General features: G+C 40.1%; 1 protein-coding gene across 8 annotated transcripts in view; it reads right to left on the bottom strand.

Moving 5' to 3' along the window:
* The window catches only part of PHLDB1 (pleckstrin homology like domain family B member 1), a 2,201,164-nt gene that overhangs the window by 596,071 nt on the left and 1,586,283 nt on the right, over positions 1-18,810 (bottom strand). For 4 of the 8 annotated variants that reach the window (XM_044080920.1, XM_044080921.1, XM_044080926.1 and 1 more), the window contains one exon: positions 2,069-2,194. The exons of the other annotated variants lie outside the window; for them this stretch is intronic. In XM_044080920.1, coding sequence (XP_043936855.1) covers positions 2,069-2,194 — 126 coding nt within the window. The remainder of the gene's footprint in view (positions 1-2,068; positions 2,195-18,810) is intronic. 8 annotated transcript variants of the gene reach the window in all.

Below are 18,810 nucleotides of genomic sequence, written 5' to 3'. Positions count from 1 at the left end.
GCAGTTAGATATGAAAGTGGGTAACTTAAGTTTTAGCTGTCTAAAGACTGAAAGGGAGTGGATACGTTTGTCTTCTGGTACAGTGGAATACAGTAGGATGGCCAATAAATTTAAATAGTTGAAGAGGAGTGACTTCACAAAATGATAATTTTTACTCACACCAGCCAGTAAAAGCAGAGAGGAAACAAGATATATGGTCAAATTAACTTAAGGTTCACTCAACTAGAAAGACAATGCTGTTTAAGAACACAACTGTAATAGGGTGTGTCATGTTCTGGACCTAAACAAGCTACACAAAAGGATTGAAAGTTCCGGTGTGGTATCTGCTTGCCACAGTGGAGACAGTTTTTAACTTTCTCTGACATTAGTCAAGAAACATATGAAAGGCTCCCCAATGGGGTTCTTATGTTTAGACATCATCTTTCTCTGGTGCAGACCGACCAACACAGTGACTAGCATTCTGCTTTTCGCTCTGATGGCAAGAAACAACTGAAGCTATGGTGCCAGCTGACTCCCTTTACACATGTTTATTTTGACATTGGTCAGGGCATTTGCTGGCTCCAGGTGGAGAAGAAATTCTCTTGTAGTCACGGCAGCCAAGGGCTTCCAAGCAGGAAACCCATCAGTTAGGACTGCAACCGTGAAACACAAAGAACATTTGTCCGTCCTCATCATTTTTTAGGCATCATCTCCTCATAACTGAACTAAATTCTTAAATCCAAAAAAATTAGAGAATAGTACTGTTTGCAACTGTAGAGAGAAATACTACAGCACTGAAAAACTGGTTAAACACACTAAATAGCAATAAAGTGATTCCAAACAAACATGCAATAAAACATCTTTGTAACTTCAGTGAGTTATCCTAAAATCAGTAACAAAAGCATTTCAACAGCACCTAAAGTAACACATATTCTACTGATGATAGTCCTTGCATGACTGTTTAAAAAACACAAAAAAGTGAATGGTAATTAATGACACTAAAAAAAGGTAAACTTCCAGTTTCTAACTTAGCAGTACAGCAGAAGTAAGACCCAGGCAATAGGCTTCATTCCTTATAAGTATGGTTATGATTACTAATTCTTAAGCCTGCTTTGTTACTTTTGTCAGTCTTACTTTATGTCTCTTTTTAATGAACAATCATAGTCTAAAAGAATTACTCTGCTTAACCCCCAACAGTTGCACCTGATGGCAAGTGTGCTTGCCTGAATTCAGCTCACTCGCATCATGAGCTATAGCTCTTTCTCTGTTTCGTACTCTACTGTGGTGCATTTTAATTTAACATTTACAAAACAAACTTTCAAAGTGCCATAGCTATGGACAGCAGTAAGTCATTGGGATAAACCAAAGGAGAATGTATTACAGCACATCTATGGCTTAGGAATGGAAGGTATAAAAAAGTGCTCACAACACACTATATGGCCAAAACATGTGACCACATGTAACAATTATTTTGTGCAGGCAGGTAAGAAGGGCATCCTATGCCTATGTGAGTGACTAGGCTTGTAAGTTAACTCAGGAATTTGAAGATAATTTTACCGGGCACAGCAGCACTCCAAACACAAAACAAGAACCTCAAATTTTATCAGGACTACAAACCACTACAGCCTTTTTCCTAATGAATGAACATAGGTTATTTCATCTGAACAAATGCTGGTTACAGATGGAACAATCAGCACCACTGATACACTAAACATTCAATTCTGTTTGGCACAGCTTAAGCAAAGCAATGACATCTGCAACTAACTGAAATGCTACATGCTGCTTAAAAAGTGAAAAAGAAAAAAAAAATACAGATCTATGCACAACCTGGTGTTCCAAAAGAATTCTAAATATGAATAGATTAGAAAACTGCATGCCATCCACCACCTTTCAAATATGACATTTGGGGCAAGAGGGTGTGTGTCATTGGGTTCCCATTTATTTTTATTGCCAACAACTTCTCTGTTCAGGTTTGTGAATCTCTACACTGACAAAAATGATTAAAGAAAAAAAATTATTTACCACAAGTTGACAAAACTCTCCAGCACATTCACAAACACAAAGGCAAAGCATGCTAAGAAGCAAGTACCTCATTGACTGCAGGAGGTACAGCAAGCGGCAGTGAAGAGCGTAAAGCAGCAGAGAGCTCAATGTCAGAAGTAGGGCCATAGTAACTGCTGTAGAAGCTAAGCGTATCATACAGCTTCATGTAGTCCTACAAACATGAAAGTAGAAAAGAAACACATCCACACTGTCAGTGTAAATTCACCTTAATGAACTCCTTCATTATGACAAAACTTTAATAAGCGTCAACATATACACAGTCATAGTGAGCACTTGTAGAAACATTGCAAACCCCTAATGGACTTCTAGCATACGCTCTTTATTCATAAAAAGAAACACATCATCCTTTCAATTTAATGCTAAGTACACCTACCAAGATGTCACACACCAGATGAATCAAAGACACAAGTGACATACCAAAGTTCTATTTTTTGGTGTCCCATCCCTAGTTGACCACAGCTGACTATACTATTATCACCCTTCCTGTTAGATCATAATTTAGATTTTGTAATGCCTTATAGGTGTGTGTGAAGGGGGGGTCGGGCCACCTTCTTTTTTCGGTATGCCCAGCCTATAGCAAAGTCTGTGCACCAGTGGACATGTTCACTACGAATGATATACTGAATGCAGTTTGACTCAGTTAAGCAATGTGTATTGCACAGCACAAAGTTAAAGTTTTAAGTAAATGTATTTTTCTATCTTGTCTTCAAAAATTGTCAAATTTACTGCAAATAAATCTCTGAAATAACAGCAACCATACAACATTCAAACTATGTGAGCCATATAATTACTTTGAAACCCCTCACCCCATGTACATTTAGCAAAATAAAAACAAACTAAAATTAGACTATATAATCAGCTTGCAGCACACTCAGGTTGTATACATAACTGACAAAAGACACTAAGTGAAGATATCCTAAAATTCTGCTGCATATAAGGTTAGCTGATACTCCCTTAATCCTCTTGTAAATGTCTGTCTGTCTGAGCTTGGACAGGAAGGCAACACCAGCTGCATTAAGTATTAAAACATTAATTTATAAAGCAGTGAGTTCAGCCCTTGATTTGTCTAACCGTGGAAAATCCAAGCACAAGTGTCTATGTACATCGATATAAAGTATAGTTGTGTAAGTAAACTTACTATAACAACAGATGTTGCAGTAGCCTAAGCTATATGAAAAAAATTAACAAGGACGTTCCAACCTCACCACCACAAGTGTTGTGGAAAAAAATAAAAAACACAGAAACTAGTGGTCTTAAAACTTTGTTGATGAGCTCAGTCACAATAAATTCCAAAAATCATGAAACCCAGCTAGTGTTCCAAAGCAACAAGCCTTTATTCATCACAGACAAGCGATCCTCAGTAACAAAAAATCAGAAATAATTTAACAATGTTAGACATATCAGCTTTTATATACTTTGAAGTAGGTCTGGAAAATATATGTACTGTTTAATTTTAAACCAGCCTATTCATGGCAAACGATATAAACAGGGCCGTAAAAGTGCATTTTAGAACAGCAAGTACCCACTCCCACACATACATAAGGTTACAACTGGTCAGCTTCCAGACTTTAGCAGATATTCCATGTGCCCTAACCAGTGTACAGCTCAAGGAAAATAATATGAAGTCAGTGGTTAGCATGCCAAAACCTCAGAGCTTTGCTGCCTCAGAGTATGGGAGGCAAGAGGCCTGCTAGTTAGGTATGTGCTAGGAAAAATAAAAATATCCACACCCTAGTATACAACACAATAAACAGAAGGGGAATGGAGGCAGGGGATTCCAGCTGCAACAGCGATTTATTCCAACTGTTACATTAGGTTTACTAACACAACCGTAGTATGTTCATCATTAGATCACTGTTGCAGTAGCCCAAGCCATAAGGATAAATTATCAACACTTAAAAAAAGGAAGGAAGAAATGGGGACAGAATACAGGAGTTTCTGGAGCAAAACCTGCTCTGGACCGAGAGAAAGAATCTACCTTGTAGTGCTTTTTAAAGGTGTGCACTGCTGATCAAGTTGCTAACCCTAGTATGCTTCTAGAGTCCACCTCTGCCCCTGACTCAGCATAAGAACATGTAAATCATATACTCTTCTAACAGAGGTCAGAGCAATGAGTAGCACTGTTTTCCAACATAAGAATTTCAAATCAGCATCATGAGCTGGTTCAAATGGAAAAAGTGTAAGCTTCTTCAGAAAAAAATTAAGATCCCAAGAAGCAGCCACCGGTCTGGATGTGTAAAAATAAATCCATTTGCAAAACCATTTGACTTGTGGCTAGGTTGAAAGGAAGAAGTCCATAGGCAGACAAGCAGAGATGCTAGAAAGGTGAATATTTACATAAGAATAAGAAATGCTAATACCTCATACAAATATTGCAGAACCGGAATTATCCTGACCTGAAAAGGGCTCTGTTACTTACTTTGGCAACAGCTAGAAAATGTTTTCTACTTGCCCAAATATGATTTGCTAATAACAGGTTTTTATGCCTCCTTTAATACCTCCTGCTCAGAAAAAGGTGCCTAAAAGGTAAAAAAAAAAAATATTTTATCCAAGCAGTGATTTGCAGAAATTGATGACTGGGGCGTACCAAACAACTATGTTGGTTAAGTCCATTCTACAAAGAAGTCTATGGCAAGTGGCCTTGATCATTTTCAAAAGAAAGGAGAATCAATGTTGCCTGGGCCAAAAGGGGGCCACCACAATTATCCTTGGGGAGTCCTTCTGAAAATTTAGGAAAACCCTGGTTATCAGACGAAAGGATAAAAAGGCATAGTGGAATATTCCTGCCCACAGAAATAAAAAAAGCATCCATCTTCCGGGCCTGTGTGCAAAGAGTCCTGGAACAGAATTTCTTTAACTGTCTGTTGTGGCTGGAGACAAACAAATCTACTTTAGGAGTCACGCACAGATGGACTGATTCATTGATGTCCCCCCAGGTGCAAGATCTATTCACAAGGATCTGTCCAGTCAAGTTATCTGCAACAACGTTTTGTTCTGGCGGAATGTAGGCAGCCTGTAGGGAGAGATTCTACAGTGCTGCTAAATTCCAACAATATCACAGCAGTTTGCAAAGGGGGTAGGATCTGGTTTCTCCTTTGAGTGTTTATGTACCACATTACTGTGTTGTTGTCAGCACTAGCAGACGGCTTGGAACCCAAGGATAACTTCAAGATTTAATGCATTTATTAGAGCCATTATTTATTTATTTATATGTTTCAGTCTGTCTTTCTTGTTCTACAGACCTTGAACTTTTACCTCCTTGGATATAGCCCCTCAAGCAAAGTCTAAGGCACCTCTGGTTACAGACTGAGTGGGGACTGGAAGGGAAAAGGGGAGACCTCGGATGAGAGATAGCTGAACCATCACTAGCATAACTCCTTTTTTATAAATCCCAGTACTGGACTCAAATGACTGGACACAACACCAGCACACCCTAACTGATTTGAGGAACCACTGAATTTAACTCATGTGAAGTCTGGCCAAAGGAATCATGAGAATTGTAGAGGTCATGAAACACAGAATCCTGAGATATTATCTGGTAGATGTCATAGATTGGGTGGAAAAGAGTAGAAACTATTTTGTCCTGAAGAAGAAGAAAAGCCATAAAGTGGGATGTACCCACTTGATATCCCAGGACCACTATCCTGCAAGATGGAATGACTTTTCTATCTTCACCTGAAACCCCGTGTTTTAAAAAAAGTTTTCTTACCCAAGGCAAGGACTTTTGACAACTTGGAAAGAATCTGCAAAAATAAGGCAGTTGTCTAAATGCGATTGCCCTGTAACCTGCTATGAGTTGTTACTGCTGGTAGGCACTTTCTAAACACCTGTGGAGCAGTACACAAGCCAAAGGGTGAGGCAAAGACTTGAAAATGTAAAACAAGACACAAAAAAATCTTTATAAAAATTTTGACATTTTTGAGAATTGGAATGTTAATAAGCATCTTTAAATCCAAAGTTACCAAAAATAAATCTGAGGGGAGGACTGAGAGGTAACAATGACTATAGAAAGGGCATTTTGAATTTTGTATATTTGATGTGAAGATTTAGAAAAAGAAAACATAGGTCTCCACATTCTCTTTCTTTCTTTGGAGCAAGGAAGAATTCTTGAATAAAATTCGTTCCCTGTTTGACCTGGAGGAACAGGTTGTATGACCCTTTGAGAAAGCATTTGTTACAGTATAGGAGGAAAAGGGGAGGTGAGGTTGGTTGGATGCAGAGGAATCCCCTAAAAAGAAGAAAGGGACTCCTACTGCCAACTGTAGCCTTTTGGAATGAGTCTCAGAACCCAAGTGCCAGAAGTTATCTGGTGCCACAGAGGAAGTAAACCTAGACTTTGGGACAGTTTTAATGAGATATTGGGGATGGTGGAAAATGTAAGGGCATAAAGTCAGTCTGCCTTTTTAGACTGTTCTCGCTTTCTGATGCAAACCCTTCTTCACAAAAATTTAAAGTTGAAGGTTTCCTCAACAATGACGTACTTATCTGCCTAGCCTTGGTGAAGTTGAAAACCAACCAGTGATCACTCAAAGACTACAAGGAGAGCACACTTTGACAGCAAGAAAGTTCTGAAGGCTTAGCACTCTAACCACTGACTTCATACTGCTCTCCTTGAGCTGTACAGCGGTTAGGGTGGATCAAAGGTGCCCCTGTCATATAGCTGGCCAGCTGTCATACCCTTGGCAGGATGGTTCCCATATAGCTTAGACTATATTGCAACAATGATCATCAATAGATACTAATGGAGAACAACATTGTGATTTTTATGCAAATTACCAGCACATGACTGCACATTTACTGATTTTTTTTTTATTTCAATCAATTTAGCGCAGCTTGTGAAAGGGGATTGCTATGATTTGAATGAATGAATGAGCAAACAGTGTTACTCCCCCTCCCAAGTGTGCTTATGCAAGGTCCTTAATTCACACATGTTCACACTTGCTTACTGACGGTTATATGAGGAAAGAACTGCCTCTCTTTGGTAATGTCCTGCATGTACATGTACACTTATCAGCCTTCATTAGGGGCTGGTACTGTGGCAGTATGTCATTCCCTGCAGAAAAAGCAACCCTCAAACAATAATTCCTTTTCCTCTCAGCTGGTCTTACAGCACTAGGGCCACTAATCAAACTCAGGTTACCAATAGCAAAGTTAACAGTTTAAACTACTGAAGTAACAACAAAATGAATATAAACATTTTAACACCAGATAAACTTTAGAACACAGCCTTTTTACTTCTAAACTTTAGGACACTGTCTTTTTATTTAAGACTTAAGCATGTGATTATAATTATACTACAACTCTACTTCAAATACGGTCTTTTGTGGTATTTGGGACACACCATCAAAAAATATGAATTTTGGTACTTAAAGAAAAACAAGAATTTAAGGACTTACTGCTAATATTACAAATCATCTCAAGAGGTCTTAGCAGCAAATGCTTGTGGCTGCTTTGAGAATATTAAAAAATGTAAAATTAATTTCCCATAAGATTTTTCTACTAACAATACATTTCTTGCAAGTCTTGTTATCATGTTAAAAGAAGCAGCATACCTATGGTCAACCAAGACAATAGTAAAAAACTGCTTCAACCAAAACCAAGAAATGTTATTAAGAGCTTTCATCCTGTGTCAGTAAGGTTTTGGTTGAAGTAGTTTTGGCAACTTTTCCACCTCTGGCAGTTTTTTTACTATTGTCTTGGTTGGCCTCAGGTACGCTGTTTGTTTTTACATGATAACTTACTGATGCAGGACAAAAGCGCTTAATAACATTTCTTGGTTTTGGCTGAAGTATTGGCTGTATTTTTTTGGTAGCATTTTCACCTCTGGAACTCGTTATCATGTCAACAGTAGAATTTATAAAACAAATGCAATACACATCATTAACCCTATGGAAAACAATACATTTATTGAAAACAATGTTAAACTTTTGGATATATGGGTTTTTTGGTAACTATGTGTTTCTACAACAGACAGTGGGTTTATTTATTTTTCTTTGGTGTCTGACAATCTTGACTGTAATCAGTGTTAATGTCTATTATGCTACTTGATTGTAAAGTTCCTTTTTTGTTATTATTTAGTTTATTGCAATGTATCTTGCATTTCTGTATATGTTTGGAGCTTTTCTTTTTGGGCCTCTGCTGAAAAAGGGGTTTTGCCCAGTCGGACTAACCCAGTTAACAAATGTCAAATACATAATAAATAAACTCGGACAAAGCAATGACCAAATAAAAATTGAAAATCCTTAATTTGCACTTAAAATTCAAAGCAAGGCATAGACTAAATCCCAGTTCCATCCCAGACAATAGTATATGGTAATGGCAATAAGTAGAATATAAGTATACTTTTTTCAGCTCCATACCATGGCGGTATTTTTGTTTCCTCCTTAGCATATGATATCAGTGGTAGTCCTGTGATAATGTCTGGGATCAGTGTCTTGGACCTTACTTCACTGGGGAAAGCACTCTTTACATATCCAAAAGGAACTAGGGAACATTTGGAAGATGGCATTGCAGGATTTCTTTGTGGATCTGTATTCAGCTATCAGGTTGCATCTACACTGAAGCAAGTTCAACAAGATTAGCGGGTTGCTTGAATGGAAAAAAATAGTCTGTTTGGTTAAGGAATTTGAAGCATATGAATGGAAATACAAAACAATTGAACAGTTGCTCTAATTTTATACCACTGTGTGGGTAGACTACCTTAATATTGAAGGAAGAAAAATGTTTTGGACTCTTGTTATGTTTGAAACAGAATGTTTTGCATTTCATTTTGTGAAACTATCTTCAAAATTAGCTATAAATGTCTTTGTTGAAGTTGCAGTATATAAAGCTTTGTGTCATGTTTGTAGTAGTGCAGTTGTGTTGAAAGCCATTGTTGAATTATGCAGTCCAATAAATGATATTCATCACTCTGATGATTCCACAAATATGTATAAGAACTGGGATTCATTTTTTGGCTATTATTTTTATATTTAGTGTCCTTGTAGGTACACTTATTAACTGTAATTATGGCTCACATTCATTAGAATTATTAACCATAAAATGTGAGGACGGTCAGTGATCTGCACACATTGAGTTTGATCATGGAGGTTTTGTTAGGTTTCATTTCTAGATGATGAAAACTAATGTGATACTTATCCAAATTAAACTAACTTTTAATTAAAAAATGCAACATGGTGTATGTTGGGATTAGTAACTATATCTGCAGAAATTACATTCAAGGGATGACATCATAGAAGTTGAGAAAGAAAACGTTGCATTTGGTAAAATAAGTTTTTTATTGTTGTTTTAGTTTTTTTTTCTAGACAAGCTAAGCAATTAAGCATACAGGGAATGAACTTCTGAACACAATACAGGTGTTCTTCTTCCACTGTATAATTGCTTGATTTGGTCACATCTTGACCGCAGAGCTTTCATTTTGTAAGCTAGCTGTCTAAATGATAGTCCTTATTGGAATTTTATACTAGAGTAATACAATTATGTTCACGTAACAAAGAATTTTGATTGGAATGGTACAGCAATAAATCTTAGTTATAGGATGTGGCCCATTAACTAAAAAAAAAATGCAAAGCAAACACACTGTGTCAAAGAAGACACTGTATCATTCAGCATTATGAGTGCTACAGGGTACCTAATGGTCACGAGAAAGAAAAGACTCCATCATTTATTCTACATTTGAGAAAGGAAATAAGTTGACCCTGGTGTAGAAGAGTAGAGGCTAGAGGATATCACGAGGCTTGAAAATGACTGATCAACATCATGTACTTCTCAGAGAATGTGCACACATGGAAACATGCAGCTACACCTTCCTTAGTATGCTAAATTTCCCTGGAAATGCAATGGTTTTCGTCTTCTCCCATTAGGGGTTGCCACAGAGGATTACCGGTCCACAGACTGATTGTCATTGAGTTTTTATGGTGTTGAGTTGCCAGCCTGGCACCCGACCTTCACAGAAGGGGCACACGCGTGCACTCACACACACACCTACCTACATGTTTTTAAAAACTGACTTGACTGCAGGGAGGACATGCAGAGTTCATGAAGGCGGTACAGCCAAAAACTGAACTGGAGAACCTTTTGCTATGAGGAGACAACGCTAACTGCTGCACGACCATGGCCGACTAGATGATAAACTGCAAAAAGATATTTTGTTTGCTTCTGATTTTTCAGTAACTATCAAACCTCTAACTCACCCAACTGGCAAATCATTTCTCTGGGAGGTGAGAGGCCTATAGCCCATTCACCCCTCTTCAGAGTAAGGGCTGAGCAGTGGAGGTGGTACCATCATGCATTTTTTGGGAAACTGGGGGGGGGGGGTTATTCCTCAAGCCTTACTGTTTTCACTGCACACATCCAGTAGCATGTACTGGGTCTTCACAGGAGCATATCACCCCTTTCTGTGAGTGGCATGACCCATAAAACACACCCTGCCCTTTGCAGTGAATGGTTTCTGGTCACCACTAGGGATTCTAACATGGGAATGGTGACCTGGACAGTCATATGCCTTTGTCCTTCCCGAGAGAGACGAGCTGTCACTGCCTCATTACTTTCCTCCTTCCCCTCGCCAGCTTTTTGAGCACCCAGGCTGTTAGCCACACCTGGGTGATTTGGGCTACTGTCAAGACTTTTTCCCTGTATGCCAGCAAAGCTGTCTTAAAACTTAGAATTAAAATCACTTCATAGAACTATGATTGACAGATAAGTGTCCATATCCTTGATTCTGGCCTACTGATCCCCAAAGCAATTAGGATGCTTCTCCTAGTTTTGTGGGGGTACCCTACTCCATCATGCTGGTTTAATTGGGGGACAAGAGTGGGGAAGAAGACTAAATGGGTAAGTGCAGTATGTCTGCAGCATAATAGTACTCTGACATCATTAAGTAAGCCTGGTGACCAAACACATACAGAAATGCAGAGCACGCCATGTGCAGAGGCTTAGTTTTATGCAAAGTCTCAGTTCTTTGGAAAGTATGACACCATTAACAACCTCAAACATTGTATATATGACTTGTCTAAATTGTTCCTATGAGTACAATGTCAGTGAATATCTGGTTATAGCTAAGGTGCATCAGTTAAGTATGACCAGCATAGTTACATAATTCTGCATGGCAAGACTGCAAACCCATTTGTTAAGACTCTTGTAAGATCACAACACAGACACACCAGGTAAACAGGAAACATACAAGAATTAAAGAGCTGTATTAGTGTTTACAGGAAAAAAAATTACCTTATTGGTAGCAGCACTACTGCAATACAAGCATGCTGACTACACTACAAGCTAACGTAATATATGCCTGCAAACAAATCTAACCAGTACAAAAAGGCAGAGATAGTAGTAGAATTCAATCAATATGACTGCATGCATCTGAGAGCTATAGCACAAAGGAAACAACAGCAAACAAATGTTCTTCACTGAAGATGGTTCACTGGGACTACACCTGAACATATGCGTACCCAGGAAACTACTTCTACAATGATTGGGAGCAGCAGGGTGTAAGGCATTTTAAACATGAGGTCCATAGTTTTCTGGTCTAGTAACACCATCTGGATGGCACTTTTCTGGAGGAGGTTAATACACTGGGCAAGTGAAGACAAGAACTGTCTGTGATAAGAAATGAAATTAGTATCCACTGAATAAGAACATTACAATTGACTTGTCTGTCACTATGGATTTCCAAATGGACAGATGCAGGTAAAAATAGCCCCTGAATGCCTCCACAGAGGAGAATCAGGTGGGTAAGGTCTCTGAGATGCTGCTGCAGCAGCCCACCAACGGTCTTAGCTGTCCAACGATAGCTAAGGCTCATTACCTCTGGGTTTCTAACCTTTCTGGATGTTACTCTGATTACTGGGCTGCCTCCCAGACTTCTGCTTGTTTCTCTGTTGTATTCTTGATCACATCTATTGCCTTTTGTTTCTGCATACCAGAAAAGGAGCATTGGGATAGTTGAAATTAACATCCACAGCACTGAGGATTCTCCCCTCCTTTTCCAAGCTCACCAGATGTACCTCGACCTCTGTTCTGAAAACACAAAAGCCCTTAAAAATGATGCACATAAAGGCTGCCGTGATGCCCTCAGTGAACTCTATTAAATGAACCACATGTGTCAGTATACAACAATGCCATATCTTGCAGCTCTGGACAAACCTTCTATGGAATTATGCAAAATTCAATTTACCAAGATGGTCACGAGTGAAGCAGCTGAAGACTGGGACACTAACTACTCTAAATTGTCCAGCTAGCAAATACTATGCAGTCTGATGGATTTGATTTGAAATAACATGCTCAAAATCTACCATGTGTGAAAGATAGTTCAGCACCCCTAGAAGAAATGTGCTTCCTTATACTGTGTGTGTCTGAACTTCTTGTCTGGAGGAAGGATATCTAGATTCTAGGGTGTAGAAGCCTTTTTTAAGGACAGCTGCAGAAGCAAGGGTGATAGCCTATAGGTGTCTCTCACCAGAAACCCCACTCTCCTGGGTGCCAAAAAAAATGTGGACAGTCATTTCTAGGAATGGATGCTACTATCTCTGTGTTTTCTCAAGCAGCTTTGGTGGCATCCCTCAAGATGTCTACCAGCGGAGGGACAACCCAGGGAGACTGCTAGATAGACTACAGATCATTTACTACTCCAATACGGGGAGGATACAGGGTTGGTGAGCACTGGAAGACATGGAAGGAAACCAGTATCCTCATCATCATCTACTGCTGTTGAAGAAGACACTGGTGGAGAGTCTAAATGTTTCCTCTAACATGAGACCTTCCTTGACATTTTCAGAGAAGAAGAGTCTGAGTAGGAAAAAGAAAATAGAAGTTATGTACTTACCATAAAGCTGGATCCTTACTGTCCCACTTCACTCTTCAATGTATGGGTTACACCTTAGTAGCAGATCCAAGACGGTAACACCTTCACCACAGAGTTTTCTCTAATGCCCCAAAACTCCTCTGTCCTCCCACAATGAACAAGCATCCTCACCTTCCCTCAGATCGAGTCTGTCTCCTAAGAAGTATAAAAACTGAGACAAATGAGCTAAGGAAAGACTGGAGAACATGCTTTGGGCTTAGGTCTACCATGTCTATCCAGAGGTAAGGAAGTGACAATTTGTATGGGGGACAGTGGGAGGGATATCAAAGCGGAAGGAGTGGGACAATAAAGATTCAGCATTATGGCAAGTACATAACTTCCTGTTTTGTCCCCTCTATCTGCCTCATCTTATGGGACAGAATCCTTAGCAACTTGGCATCCTTCATGGCATCATAAGGAGATATCCTTTAGGATTGTAGCTCTAAAGAAGACCTGAATCTAGAAATCATATCCAGTTTAAAGTGCTTGATGAAGTTATGCATTACTGACCATGTATCTGTAGCACAAATCATCTACAGAGGAGTTTCTGAAGACGACCATGGAAGTAGCAGTTGATCTTGAAGAATGGACCGTAGGTAGAGTAAATGTGTGCAATACAATCTGACAGCCTTCCAGACAGCATAACTTTGAAAACCTTGGTGCCTACTTTGGCAACCAAAGAGCAGACAAACAGCTGATTATCTTTATGAAATTCCTCAGTACACTGTAAGTGAAAACAAAGCTGTCTATGAATATTTAAAGTGTGTAACAAAAAAATCTCCTTTGTTAAAATGATTAAAAAATAAAACTGGCAAGTGAATACCATGGTTCAATGCTGATTCAGGGGTGACTTTGGGTAGAAAAGGAGGAGTAAAAAAAGCCACATCAAGACTATGCCTTTATGTACGGTTTGTAGTGAAGAGTGTGCAGTTCTGATGTCCTGCTTGCTGAAGTAATAACAACTAGGAGCAAAGTTTTCCGTAAAAGGTGTTTCAAACTGCAGGAAGAGGCAGGCTCATAAGGAGCTGAAGTAATGGCCTGAAAAGCCAAATTCAAATCCCATGGCAGAATGGGTCACTGAAGGATGAACAACATTTCCTTTTAGAAAAACTCTACAGACCTTCTGAGAGGCTAAAAAGTAGATGTAAACCTTGGTGAAAATTGGATATGGCCACCAGCTGAACTTCGACAGTGGAATAACTAGAGCCGGACTCAAATAGTGTTGCCAGGAACTGAAGGACTGATGGAATAGGAGCTAAAGAGATGACCTTGATATACTGCCCAACGACAGAACCTCTTCCACTTACCCTTGCAGATTTTTCTAGTGATACTTTTCTGTGAGGCAAGAGGATATGCGTGACCATGTCAGAAAAGGATGAATTACAGACCAACAATGGAATTGCAGAAACCATGAAGTTAGCTTCAAGGAGATGATGTCCAGGTGAGGCTTGCTGGATGGGTGTAACAAAAGATCCAGATGGGGGTAAAACAGTCAGGGTTCTTTCTTGAGGCAAGGTCAAAACATGTGGAACCAAATTAGCCTGGGCCAAAAGGAGGTTAGGAGGATAGAGTCCTTGCACAGTGAAGCTTCATAGGAATTTCATCATGAGGGGAACAGGGGGAAAGGTGTAAAGAAGGCCAGGTGACCACAGATGGACCACAGCTTCCCTGGGTACCTGTCCCTGTTCAGGGAAAAGGGCAAAGTAACTGCTGTATTTATGTTTAGTCAGAGAGGCAAAGAGGTTGCATCAAGGCCAGCGCAGAAGGAAAAAATTATTTGTACTCCTGTTAGATTCATTGATCACTCATGAGGAATCAAGATACAATGGAAGAGCCTGCCTGCTAGCAGGATGGCCTAACCTGGACCACGTGTTGCAATTACAAAACTGTCCAGACATTGCCCACTCTTACACTCTCATGCCCTCTCAGCTGAGTGGGTATGAAATAGTTGAGTTCTTCCAGGCTTGTTTATGTACCACACTACTGATGTGTTGTCCATGCCAATCAGTATCACACACTGTAGAAGGAAGTCCTGTACAGCCTGCAATGCTAGGTGGATTTCCCTCATCTCCAGGACACTGGTTGGAAGATACAACACTTGTTTTGACCATGCCCCTTGAACTATTCTCCCCTCAAAATACCTCACCAACACAAAAGGAAGGCTTCTGTGGTAACTGTGGCTGATGGAAGGGGTAAAACAAATGGACAACCTGCTAGGACTAAAAGACTGTAGCCACCATTACCAACAGTATCTATAGACTGATGAAAGAATTATGGGAGAATACTGAGAACAATGAATGCTGAGCGTCCACTCAAGTGATCCCATGTTACATCTGGCATGGTGGTCTAGACTTATGGAAGCTGCCACCATTAAGAATCAGGGAAGGTTGAGGAAAAGCATCTGAAGAAGTTTGGATAAGATGAACTTGAGGAACAGGAGTCTGTCAGTTGGTAATTTTGCAATTTTAAGGTGATGTCCAGATAGCATCCAATGAATTATATGGCTTCAGTATGCTCCCATTTGAATTTTTCAAGATTTAATTCTATGCCTAATGACAGACACAAATGAAGCAAGTAATCTCTTGCTGAGACAAGGTATTTTCTTGGTGTGGCAGTGAGAAGCCACTCATCGAGGTACAGGAACACTCAGCTGCTGCAACTTTAGATGAACTGTAACTGCCATCATACTCTTGGTGAACACCTGGGAGGCTGTGGTGAGATCAAAGGAGGCAGATCTGAACTGGTAGTGATTAGCTCAGAGCCAGATGTTGCCCCCAGGTGGAGGGGGGTTTGATTCTCACCTTTGGAAGGGACATCTGCTAGGATAAAAATGGCCTACAAGGGCAGCTAGCCTTCTGTTTAACAATGAAACTATAAGACGTGAAGGTACCTTCTGGATAGCTTCATGATTTTTTTGTGGACATATGTATCCTGCAAGCCTACTGGACCATTAAGTTTCCTTCTTCTAGATAGGGAAGGATGGACTGCACAGTGACTATCTAGAATCTCATTTTTTTGACATAAAGGTTTAAGCTGCTCAAATACAAAATGAGCCTGAAGTCTTGATTTCTTTGAAACTATTAAGAATCTGGAATAAACGTCAGACCATCTCTGGTCTGGTGTCATCTCCTGGACGGCATTTTTTTTTTTTGAAGAAAAAGTCGGGGAAATTTACTGAGATGATGCTCTCTTTTGTATGGGTGGCACATCTGGAAAAGGCAGAGATGACTGTCTGGGAATTGCTATGAAGGGAATGGTGTGGCCTCAGGATATTATGTCCCTCACCCAGTTGGCATGCATGATGGCCAGACATGAATCCAGATAAAGAGACAGTGTACCACTGACTGCCTCCACAGTGTAGCAATCAGGCAAGCCCTCAAGGGTATTGCAGAGGTTTTCCTGAAAAGGGACCTTGAATCCCAGATTCTGTGGACATCCTGTGCCTCTAGGTTGGTGTCCACTGAAGGATCCCACTTGCCAAAGGAGGTTCTGCCTGAAAAGGAACTGCAAGGGACATGCTGCATTTTTTTTAACTAAAGCACTTTGTTACCTTTCTGTCTCCTGAAAAAGGACTTCTGAGGGATTTCAAAGCTGACACTAATGGCAGACAAAGCCATCCCTTCCTGCTTGCTTTTCAGCAACTTCTCTTTAACCTTGGGCTTAAACAATGAGAGCTCATTATAAATGGCATTTACAAAGGATGTACTGAAGTTGTTCACAAAGTCATAGATATGCAACCAGATGTGACAGCATATAGAAATGTCTGTGTCCACTGTTTTAACTGTTATATCTACTGAATTGTGAACCAGTCTCATGGAGACACTGTTAATAGCATGGTTGACACTAGTGAATCAAGTTGTTCCCTGGTGTCTTGAGTAGGAAGTTGTCTGATGAGAATCGAGTGCCTGCAGTGCCATGGAACCTTGTTATATGGGTAAGGTAGTTCATCACCAAAATGGAGCAGGTTCTTGAGGTGTAGACAAGCTTGCCCATTCTTTCCATCTCCCCTTGATTCTCCATTTGGAAGATGGACTGTGAAGCTTTAATCAGAATTGTTTTTTCTTGGTGGTAGCCATATCACAATAAAAGAATCAATAAGAGGGCCCTTAGTCCAGTGAGGTCTGTCCATGGGTGGATGCAAAATGTTGTTAGGTTTACAGGATACTGGTTGCACAATATCAGACTCCCACCATGCTCTCTCCACTACCTGATCAATTATCCAGGTGGTGGGAGGGATTATCCAGGAAGTAGAGGGAGCAGACCTGAAAGCCTCAAACAACAGTTCTTCATACGGGGAAAGTGGACCAGTTGGACAAGTACCTCTGCCTCATCAGTTCCAGGATCCTCCTAAATGTGGGGTTTTCAGGAAGGGACTGTAGGTAACCTTTCCCTTCACAGAAGTATGTATCTGAGGTGAGTGATTCCGCAGGGGAATCAATATGTTTTGTCTTGTAAATGCACCTTCTGGTTATTGAGGTGGAGGTCTTCCAAAGACCCAGAAATGACTTGGAATCCCTGCTGAAAGAAGGGGTTGAGCAAGTGGTGCTGTTTTGTCAACTGGGCTGATGATGGCAGCTCAATGACTTCAAAAGGCCAGTGTCCAAAGGAGGAGCAGAAATAGTGGGCACATCCCCTTCCTGCTTCAAGGGATGGCCATGATCCTCTTAAAAAATTTGAGAAAGCTGATGTGGACTGCAATGACATCCAGAACACCCCAATCAGTACTGATTCCATCCTCAAGGAAGAGGAGATAGTCTACCTCGACATGTCAGTCTCAGACATTGACAGACTGGTCCACTCAAGTACTGAGACTGGTGCTGATACCTTGAAAGCCAAAGTCCCTGACATCAAGAATGGTGTCAAATAACTCAACACTGACGACAGCATCAAGAACTTGATATCAAGGTACACTAAACTCTGAAGGAATAGAGACAGAGTGCATCGGATGCACAGTCAACACAGATTGATCATATCCAACCGAAGCTGACAGAGGATGCGAAGGAATGCCATCAGTTCTGAAACCATTAGCACCAAGATGTTGTTAGGCCAACCGCATCTGCCTTGGAAACACACGGAATGGAATGACATCCATGTGCATTTGAACACTGACAAAGGCCCTTATCACATTGTCCCAATCAATATTAATGACACTCCTGATGGACCTGTCTAACAAAAAAGAGGTGGCTGTGGGAGGTCATAAAGTGAGAATCATGGAGAGCTCCTTCTCCAAGGACAAGCTACTAGAGGTTTCCCTCCTCCTGGACGTCAGAAATTAGGATGGATTTGATGTCAATGGACACCTAAACAGATGATTTCAGAATAATCTGCTCCTAAAAGACTGGAGCAGGAGCCTTGCAGGAGGTGGAAGTCTTAGCATCTTAGAAACATGAGACAGAAATAGGGCTTCATCCAACTTTTTGTCTCTGGTCTCTTTCTCCGTCCTTCTGATTCTCCTTTTACTCTTCTTTCTCCTTTCCATTTCATCTTTCTTCTAATCTATCCCCCAATACCAACAGGGGAAAAGGTAATAAAATGAGATTCTTCATAAACTCCAAAAGGAAGCACAGCAAAAAAGACTTCTAGATCTCATAAGAAGCCTGCAGACATTTAGGCCTTAGGCACACAACACAAAGGCAGTGTGTGTCCTGAGGCAGAAACTTGTGCCCACATCTAATACATTTTTTAAAGCCCAAAACGTTTTCCATGTCAAAAATATAAACATTACACAAGCAGCAACAAGAATATCAACATGAATGTATGAAAAGAAGGTAACTCTAAATCTTCTTCTTCTTCTTTCAGCTTTTAAATATAGTAAGGAATAACTAACAACTGTATAACACTAAAGGAAACTGTAGAAATTAAAACGATCAACACGGCAGAAAAAAATAGAAAAAAGAGAATTAGGTCTTGGCCTAGAAAGGGAA

Source organism: Protopterus annectens, chromosome 8.part0 (assembly GCF_019279795.1).
Source record: "Protopterus annectens isolate FY-2018-M chromosome 8.part0, PAN1.0, whole genome shotgun sequence".
Taxonomy (NCBI): Eukaryota; Metazoa; Chordata; order Ceratodontiformes; family Protopteridae; genus Protopterus; species Protopterus annectens.
Note: the sequence above shows the minus strand (reverse complement) of the source record. Positions and strands in the feature narration are given on the sequence as shown.